This window comes from Olea europaea, unplaced genomic scaffold (assembly GCF_002742605.1).
Source record: "Olea europaea var. sylvestris unplaced genomic scaffold, O_europaea_v1 scaffold682, whole genome shotgun sequence".
NCBI classification, from domain to species: Eukaryota; Viridiplantae; Streptophyta; class Magnoliopsida; order Lamiales; family Oleaceae; genus Olea; species Olea europaea.
The window spans coordinates 150,013-160,406 of record NW_019265206.1 but is presented as its reverse complement, the minus strand read 5'-3'; the positions used below and the strand labels follow the sequence as shown (position 1 = coordinate 160,406).

At 34.4% G+C, this 10,394-nt stretch overlaps 2 protein-coding genes across 2 annotated transcripts; one reads left to right on the top strand and one right to left on the bottom strand.

The window, feature by feature from the left end:
- The first annotated feature begins 2,514 nt into the window (after positions 1-2,514).
- Positions 2,515-3,853, top strand: LOC111390445. Its single transcript, XM_023015496.1, has 3 exons — positions 2,515-2,634; positions 2,831-3,005; positions 3,498-3,853. The coding sequence occupies exons 1-3, from the start codon at positions 2,582-2,584 to the stop codon at positions 3,693-3,695; spliced, it is 426 nt and encodes a 141-aa protein (XP_022871264.1). The 5' UTR covers positions 2,515-2,581; the 3' UTR covers positions 3,696-3,853.
- Positions 3,854-4,651: 798 nt separating this feature from the next.
- LOC111390441 (LEAF RUST 10 DISEASE-RESISTANCE LOCUS RECEPTOR-LIKE PROTEIN KINASE-like 2.5) lies at positions 4,652-7,284 on the bottom strand. Its single transcript, XM_023015494.1, has 3 exons — positions 6,344-7,284; positions 6,005-6,046; positions 4,652-5,930 (listed from the first exon to the last, which is right to left on the bottom strand). Exons 1-3 carry the CDS (start codon positions 7,038-7,040, stop codon positions 4,828-4,830), a joined length of 1,842 nt encoding a protein of 613 aa, XP_022871262.1. The 5' UTR covers positions 7,041-7,284; the 3' UTR covers positions 4,652-4,827.
- Positions 7,285-10,394: the final 3,110 nt, after the last annotated feature.

Here is a 10,394-nt window from a genome sequence, read left to right as displayed (position 1 = left end):
ATAAAGTATTTTTTTAACATTTTTATAACACATCTTTTAGTTTCATAAAAAGAGACTTTCTTCTGAATAGAAAAGAGAATTATCTATAAATGCTTTCATTGATAGTTAGTCATTTCTTTGAGGCTTAAATAATTTATGTTGTACGTACATGCAGATATCTGTAAGTGGATGAGCTCCAAAGGCTGCAATGATATGCTTATTGAAGTGAAGCCTCATAATGATCGTATAGGACCACTAATTTTTATTGGTTATCTGAATGATTCAATGAAATCTGTAAAATTGCAAATCTCTTCCACTTTGAGATGTCAGGTTTGTTTTTTGCGGTATTGATTGGGTTCTGTGAGCTAAATCAATCTCCGTATCATAATACCCCCCCCCCCCCAATTTCCAGTATGGACCTTTATGAGCTTGGGTAATGATAATGTTGGATTGAAAACCAACCCGATCTTTAAGAAAACTGATTTTTCAATAATTCAAGTCCTATAATATTTGTTTTCATAGTTCAATCATCCTACTATTGGATTAAAATCCCCTGTCATGTTGTTTGCTGTGGGAACTTGGACTTTGCAAATAAGAGATAATGGAAAGCAAGTTTCAGTTATCACTCCAATCTCTGCAATGTGGAAAATGTCAAGATTGGAATATTTTGCCATCAGGTCCTCAGCATCTTTTCCCTTTCTCTTCTTATTAATTATCTTTTTTGATGCAGTGGTCGTGATCTGGGATAAATAGTCAATAATTATCTTATATGTGACACAATTATTGATGGTGGCATAGGCATTGGAAAACTGATTGCAGCCGGAGAATTTCATTGTTTCCAATCCTAGTGTTGGAACTTTATTTTTTAGAAACTAATGCAGGCCTGAACCAAAGCCCTTACTTTCAACTGTCGCTTAAGGTTTTAATGGGTTACATGAACAACTAGAATAGTAGAAGCATTTGCACTGGCTTAGTGTCTATGTGGGATATGGACTCTACAGAGTTCTATGTTATACACATCATGCTTCACTCAATTATGCTTATCCTAAATTACATGTCATTAACTTAGAAAAGTTCAGATATTTGTAAAAATCTTGCTCGAGATAAGTCCAAATCTTGTCTCTTGACATTTTCTGTCGTTCAACTATAAACTCAAAAGCGTCTGGAGCGATTCAATTTTCTTTAATGGCTGAAATTTTAGTCAGACTTAAATATGTACATGCAATTTCACTTTGTTGATGTTGATGTTGATGTTTTGTTTATATTGCTTAAATAAAATCACTGTTCTTCAAGGAAGTGGTATCCTTCTTATTATGCAGGAGTATCCTCTAGGTGTCAAACTTATTCCCATGGGAAGCAGAACAGCAAAGCCTTTCCACACTACAAACTTAGTTGTATTTTTTCCTGGGACTAGTTATGATGGCTGCGATGATTATTTTTGAATTGTGAACTCGGTGCCTGCTTGAGAAATTCAAGGATCAATTCAGTTACGTAGTAATCGTTTTTAAGTCAGCTATTTTTCTTTGGTTTCAGAGTGGTTCAATTTATAAAGTAAAATGCACAATAATGATAGTAATATATTTTCCCAATTCAGCATTTGCTTGTGTTTCAAGTGAGTTACCAAAGGAAATATTACCTTGATTGAATCAGTTACTGTATTCGCATTCTGTTGTTCACCTTAAACTGTCATCGGAAGAGAACTTTGCAGAGTGGCCATAGATATTACTTTTAGTTAGTAACGAGCATTGCTATTTCATAAAAACATTGTAACTAAATCAATCTTTTATTTGATGCTATGAATGTTTGCCCAATTACTATTAATCATGCCATTTGTTCTGCTTTCTCTTGCACTGTCAGCTTGAACAAATCATTGCTGTACTTCCACAGAAGTTGATGTGTAAGCCATCATCATCATGATCATGTTGATGGTAAGCATTTGAAAATATAATCTGCATCCAGAATTTTCACTTTGTTTTAACAGTCTTTTCATTTTTTTTATTTTTTATTTTTTATTTGTTTTGTGTAGAAAATTATGATGGAGGTGTTCTCATCCCTAAATAATTGTAAAATGGATATAAAAGAATTACATAGGATGCAATCATAATTACTGCACCTGTTAATTAGTTTTCTTTCCATTTTTGGTAGTCGTTCTGGTTACTGTTATTCTTATCTTCTCTGATGAACTAGTGAAGGCTCACTTAGCCCTTGTTTGGGCTAATGAGGTTTTGGTGAAATTACATTTTGGAATTGTAACTTTTTGAAGAATGTGTGGTTAAAATGAAAGGAAAAGTTTTGGATTTACGTATAATACTATTTTATTAAAAAACGTGTTGTTAAAAAGAAGAAAGAGATAAACGCATTAACATTTTAATGGAGCCCAAACAGGGGATTAATGTTCTCATATAACCCCCACTCACAAGTAGCTGTAGGACCATGGGCTTTCATGTCTATTTTATTTTTTAATATCCTAAGAGGAGCAAGGTCGTTTTGATTATTATTCTCCTTTACTGGAGATCTTATTTTAAAATTTTGACTTCTTCTACAGGATTATTTCCGCACAACTTACAAATTTATAAATCTTTCCCCACATGTGTTGATTCCCATGCATGGTAGAGTCAACATGTGGCCGAAACACATACTTTGCGGATACCTCAAGTAAGAGAAGCTCGTCCTTCAGTAATAGATTTCAGTGGCTTAAAATTTTTTAAAGATTACTCCATTATTCAGTACTATGTGATTGAGAAATGTTTTTTAACACTTTGAATAAATTACCTACAATACTAATGGTACTTGCATAGGTACATGATTTGTTTTGCTATTTATGCTTATGCTGTATTCTTAAAAATTTCAGAAACCGCAGAAATAGAGAATCTACAATCTTGAAAGCTATAAAAGGTGGAGGGAAATCGTTATTTGACATTGTTGCATATACGTATGCTGATGTTGATAGCAATCTCTGGCTTCCTGCCGCATCAAATGTCAGACTCCATGTGGATCATCTAGCTCAGCAGGATAAATTCCCAAAGGTAGCACTCGTCTACCTGTCTTCTCTAATTTTTGCATGTCCTATTTTGCATACATTATTTTTCATGTCCTATTTTGCATTTTTGTATGTGTATGCTTTTGTTCTATGTAAATTATAATGGCAGAAAGTAAAAAAATCTGCTGTCTTTGCACTGATACTTGGCTTATTACAGTAGAAATCCTATCTTTCCTCTGAGATTTCTCTCTAGAAAATTTCAATAGCAGTCTTGCTAAGTTTGCTGGAAATGTGGCTAAAATATGAGCCCACGAGGAAAGCTTCTCCTTTAAGAACTTACCAAAACTATCTTAGGTTGGACGACTTCCCTGTGATTTTTTTGTATTGAAATATTACATAGAGAAAAATCCCAGCAATTGCACAGCTTACTACTAACTATGGTTTTATATTTTCTTGCTTGTGTTTAGTTTCAGTTTAACTATTCTCCTTTATCTCTGTCCACTTGACCTCGAACTCCCCTCTGCGTTGCCATGTATAGGAATTTTCCCTACAAAAGTTTCAGGCGACTTGCAAGCTACATTTCCTGTCACGATGGGCTTGGGCATATCTATGTAATGCTGTATCCTCAAAAAAACTTCATCTTCCAACAGCCAAGTTCTTAGGAGCTGGAGCTGTAGTTGCCATAGCTTTATTATATTGTTTACGAAAGATATTTTGTTCTAAGAAACTTGTTTAGTGAACAGGAAAATGAAGAATGTCATTAAGTGGAGTCGGCAAATTTATAATACAAGAATAGAGTATCTTCATTGTATTTTGTATCATCAGAAAATTTGTGATTAGATTGAGTTTGACTTGGTTTTATATTGAATAAAGCAATGTAGTTATATTGCAAAATCTGGTTTTGCTTCTTTTGTGATGGGAATGAACTTGTTCAAAATATTGGCATAGATCGACGGAGGATAAATCACCTGAAGGTTCATATGAAGGGGCATATTGACCCTTTATCTATATAGACTAGTGGTGTATAGTCTATTGGATAGTTACATCTAACACGACTCCACCCACCTAACCTTCTAGAACGTTGAGTCAGGTGCGCCAATTTGATACAGGTCGTTGGGGACAAATGGCATATTTCTAGTCATTGATTGGCTACTTATGTTGGTTAATCATTAATTTAATTAACTTATTGGTATGGGGTGACAGTTTATTTAGATTATTCATACTTAATTAGGGACCTTGGGTTTCACTGTCTAGTTAATCAAATATTTTACAAACAACATGCACATGCAATCTAACCAATAAATCGAATGATTCTGTGGCGATTCAAGATTATATGAAAAATCGAGAAGAGGAAATTGCCGAGGGATGATCAGATGAAAGAGTGGATAATTTTTTAATAACACGTTCCATCAATTTTTATCAAATTATACTAAAAATTTGATTTTATTGTAAGCCAAACAGGGGCAAAACATGGAGAAATTCGAAAAACTGAACTTTAGAGAAAAGCTTCAACTTCTTCACAGCCTCATTCTCAAAGCCAGAAACCTACAAGATCTTCCATGGGGAAAACTTTATTTACTATAGACCCAGGGGTGGAAGTCATGGTGTACCTGGGAATTGGAATGATATCCGTAATCAAGCTCCCAAAAAAAAGAAGAAGAAGAAGAAGAAGAAGGAAAAAAAAAAGAAACATTAAACTCATGAACGCCAAGCTTGATCTCCAGGAAGAAATTTAACAAACCTTAAGATTGGAGGTGTTAGAGCATAAAAATTACAATAGCAAAAACAACATAGGTAACTGCCTATATAGCTTGGTAACTCGGAGCCACTAAACACCGTGGGATTTCAGGAAGCTAAACTTTATGAACTTAGGAGAGAGTGACTGACGACTCAGTAGTTGAAAAATTTGCTGCTGCTCTTGGCTGTAAAAAGTAGGGTTTTGGTGGGATTTGAAGAGATTCCACATTCCCTTCTAACATTTCTATAACCCTGTTCATTGATGGTCGAGTTGTAGGATCAGTTTGTATGCACCATAAGCTAACTATTACCATTTTCTTTTTCAAAACTTCATCTTCGTTTACAACTCGGTTAAAATCAAATTCAAAATTCTGTTCGAGGTGCTCATAGATCCAATCAGGAAAATATTTTTCACTTGAACGATCAACTCTAACATCAGTATTTTTTGTCTCTCCAACCATTTCCAAAACCATCATACCATAGCTATAGACATCTGACTTGTAAGAAATGTCTCCAACATTTCTATAAACTATTTCTGGAGCAATATATCCTATTGTTCCTCTAGTCCCTAACATTGACACTATACTGGACCTGTTGGGACAAAGTTTAGCCAAGCCAAAATCCGATATTTTAGGGATGAAGTCTTTATCAAGAAGAATGTTATGAGGCTTTATGTCAAAGTGCAGAATCCGTGTATTACATCCTTTGTGTAAGTATTCTATTCCATGAGCAATGCCAACTACAATTTGAAACAATTTTTCCCATTCTAATTGACGTTCTGCTTTGGAGATATTGCTGCATATGAACTTCTCAAGGGATCCATTGGGCATGAACTCGTAAATGAGAGCTCTTTTGGAACCCTCAAAGCAAAATCCCAGGAGAGTGACAACATTAACGTGGGAAGTTCTACTGATACTTGCTACCTCATTGATAAATTCTTCTCCATTGCCTTTTGATTCTTCCAAAATCTTTACTGCTACAAGATGGGCATCGGGTAACTTTCCCTTATAAACACTAGCAAAGCCACCTTTCCCTAACTTGTCACTGAATGAGTTAGTCATTTTCTTAAGATCAGAATAGTTGTATCTTTTTGGTGTAAGCTTCTCGTTGTTCTTCAGGAAGAGTTCAATGTCCTTTTGGTTTTGAGTTTTCCCCTTCAAATTCAGCATGTAATTCCTCCTAGTGAAAGTGAACAAGATTATGAAGATGAGGACTACCGCTGCAGCTAAAACACCTGTGATGAAAGAAGACAACTACGTTTTTTAATCAAAAAACAAAAGAAATGTTACTGAAATTTACCACGTTTACCTGCGGCTAGAATCATCTTGAAATCCCTCCTTTTCTTTGTAACTATAGTCAACGTGCAAACATGTCAGTTCAAGCTCAATTGAAGAAAGAAAAATGAAAACCGCAACAAGGCATGAAGAACATATCTATATAAGGGAAGGATATAATCAACTGTACTCGTGAGGATTGGCATAAAGCGATCACGTGATAAATTGTCAGTGACATATAATCAAACAATTCTATATGTTTTAAAGTTTAAATCGCTTGAACCCTGTTCTGGATTGCGGGCAAAAGTACAAATCAAAAGAACATTTGTAGAGGGATGACTTGCGATCACCCATGTTCAAAGGCTGATGGTACCTTTTTCACATCGAAATTCATTATCTGTTTTAGTTGTACAGTTTCCTCCTCCTCTGTGGCAATTAAGACAATCTACAGACACATTCCATTCTAGATGATAATCAGCGCTTAACCGGTAGAACAAGTCCAATGAATCTGAGTTACATTGTAAATTGCTTGGCAAGGGAAGAGCTGAACAGCCTTTGGGGGGCGGAAGACTTCCATTCGACTTGGGGTAGTATATATTGAAGGAATCACAACCATCGTAGTTTCCATAAATATCTTGAGGTATCTCATTGTCGTAGTTTATATATTTTGCGCATTTAAAGAGAGTGATATTGGGGAAGAACGACATCGAAATAGAAGGAAAGTGTGGCATAGGGGGACGAAGAAATAAATTGCATATTTCCTTATTATGTAAAACACGTTCAAGAAATGGACTTCGAATAAATAATTCATTGGGAGATGACTTTTTCAGAATCTCATAGGATGGTGAAAACGGATAATTATCCAGGTGAATTATTGGATTCGGCAGAGCACCGCAGTCAACCGGTAACAATCCACATCCCGGAGAATTGGCCAGAGGAAACTCCAAATTGCCAAGATTTCCACATTGGAACTGCCTTGGGCATTGAGAATCAACCGAGTGAAGGATATATATATGAAACAGAAAGACATAAACAACTAAACTGGAAGCAGCCCTACGGGAGAAAACCATGCCAGCCTAACTCAACAACGAACAGAAAGAAGAAGAAGAAGAAGAAGAAGAAGAAGAAGAAGAATAGAGAAATCAAATTCTGCTGCGGTTGTCTAAATTCAATAAATTTATTCACTCGCAACGTAAGTCAGGGTGAAAGTGAACACGGCAGTTGACTTAGATTTATTTCATGAAGACTTGTGAAAACGAAAAGAATTGAGTTGAAACAGTCAGCCTAAACAAATAACACGGATGAGCGAAGTTTCGTATCCAACGAATTTTTTTGTATTCCTACGAGTCAGAAACAACTTCAAGGCCCCACTCTTCGTGTCATTTCCAATTGTGGTGGAAAATTAAACGATAGTTACTTCCTTGAATTTTACATTTTTACTGTACGGCAATTAAAAAAGTAATTTTAAGCAAATTTCCATCGTATGAGGTAGGTAGTGTCACAATCACAAATCAACTATTCAAATGTGAAATGTCTGACCTTATTTCTCTTTGTTTGAGTTTTCCCAATCCAAAATACTTCAATTTCAATGCACCCAATTAAGTAGTATATACAAAGAAAATGAAGGAAAATAATAAAATACTTTGAAGGGAAGCTAGCGAAAATAAAATATATGTGAAAAATAATAAATACATATTAAGTAGTAAATTAAGTATTAAGTATTAAAGTAAAGAGTAAGTTGGAGTTTTAATCTCTAAATTTATAGATGATCTCTAAATTTTAAAATATAATCTTTAAGTCCATTAGATATGTTCTAAGGTTGGAGACTCACTTTTCTTGCGAAAATTGAAAAAATAACTCCCTTTTATGTTTTACAGATTTTTACCTGTAACTATATATATATATATAAACTTATTCTAAGCCCCTGTTTGATGAAAACTATAAATAGAAATTGGAGGAAAATGATGTTTCAAATAGTAATTTTTTGAAAAATATGTGATTAAAATATAGGAATTTTTTTTTTTGTTTACTACATAATATTTTAATGTGTGAATGAAAATGAATATGAGAAATAAAGAGTTCTAATTTAAAAAGTTTCAAACATGCCTTCATTCTTGTCAAATTCCTATCCAACAAAACACTGTACTAGCGAGTAATGTTATTTATCACCATGATGATGGAATATCAATGATACGACAACCCATTATCTCTCACATTTCTCTCTTTCTTGAGACCACATCTCCTCTCTCCTCTTTCATAAAAATTAGACTGTCCAATCCCATTATTTCATATAGACTACCACATCATTGATGTTCCGTCATCATAATAATAAATAACATTATTCCAAACTAGCACCCCAATAATGTTGGATCACTGTCGCAACGTATCACACCCAATTCAAAATTCTCAAATCAACGACCTCCTCTCGTTATCTTCTCCGCCATTGTACCAAAAAGCTCCCACATTGTTGTTGTCTTATACCGCCACCGTTACTGGAATCTCAATCCAATTGCCACCAAACTCACCATTCTCAACATTTATCGCTTCTCCAATTTTATCATCGTAAACTTCGTGCAACAAACACAACTACCATTCATCAAATATTTTCATATTGGAATCATTATTGTGTTTCTAAAGCTTTCCATCGTGATAGTTATGGTTTTATGTTGGCGTAGCAGTGGTTGGAGGATATGGTGGTGCTGATTTTGACTGTTTAGAAGGTGGTGGTTTAGAGTGACAATAATGGTGGTACTCACATTTTGGGGCTGCAATCTGATATTGATATTGATATTGATATTGATGATAGGAGTTAACATCGATAACATAATTACTCCCAATAAGTTACCCAACATATAAAACAGGTAATTACCATATAAGTAATATAATATGTTACCTAAGTGCATGAAATTTTATCCAAGACCAACGATCTAGAACCAAGTAAAATCAGCTAGTTCGCTTTGGTTCTGTTTCAAATCGATTCTAGGTCTTAGAATATAAAGTTCTATGGTTCTGGTTGTTGTAACTTAAGAATTAAATTTCTTGGATATTAGGTATCTCATTGTCGTAGTTCCTATCTTTGGTGCATCCGAACAAAGTGATATTGGGGAAGAATGAAATCGAAATAGAAGGAGTAGCGTAGGGGGATCAAAAAATAAGTGGCACCTTTCCTCATAATTATTACTATATAAAACACGATGAAGAAATTGATTTCGAATAAATAACTGATTGGGATATGACTTTTTCAGAATCTCATAGGGCCTATAATTATCCAGGGGAATTTTTGGATTCAGCCGAGCACTGCAGTGAACCGTGAACAATCCACATCCTGAAGAATTGGCCAGAGGAAATTTCAAATTGCCAAGATTTCCACACTAGAACTACCTTGGACATTGTGAATCAATCAAATGATGGATATATAGATGAAACAGATGTTGAGGTCGTTCCACATTAGTTGTGGATGAGTTGGTATTCAGTTTATAAGTACGAGGAAAAATCTCACATCTTGAGCTAGTTTTTGGAGTGTGAGAGGTTCAATACCACCCAACACTGGTATCAGAGCCCGATTTATCAATAAGTCTTCAATCCAATAGTCATGGAGATACGGGTTTGTGTGAGGAGGAGATGTGTTTAGTCTCCCACAAAGTCCGATGTGTAAGGAGGAGATTGTTGAGGTTATATCACATTAGTTCTAGATGAGTTGGCATTCAGTTTATAATTGTGAGGGAAAGCATCATCTCTTGAAGTAACTTTTGGAGTGAGAGAGATTCAAAACCACCCAACAAGTCTCCGGCCCAACACTTGTTGGGAATTTCACACCAATTCTTTTTATTTATATTTACCCGCATGATCTTTAGTTGTTCAAGAGAATATTAGCAAACATGAAAAATAAAGAATATAACGCACAAATTAAACAGACTATTAAAACTTTTCAATATATGAAAAATTGTTACAATCATATAAAATTTCAAAATATTAAAAAAAAAAAAAAAAAAAGTCGAGTTTTACTATACCTACTTTTTTACCCAATGTACAAAAAGTTTCAAGATGCTAGGCTCACAATATTTTTCTCTCAGATAAACTCTCTAGCTACATTCAAAATAATGAAATACATCCACTATTTATAGGATCAAGAACCAAATAGAAGAGTTTAATTTAAACTCAAACAATACTCTTTTAACTCAATGAGGATTTCTTCGTGTGCAAGACTTCAAAATTGATTGTAAATTGAAGACTAAATTTTGCAAGGATTCTGATCTCAATTTTAATTAGAAATCTTCCATACAATAACTACATTTTTATTATTTGCAATATAAATCCTCCAACTTTTGACTTCTGAGGCAATTATCCAACAATCTACACCTTACCGAATATGAGTCAAAATCTCGTTATCTCTTCTACAACTTTTAATCACAATATTTGGAAAA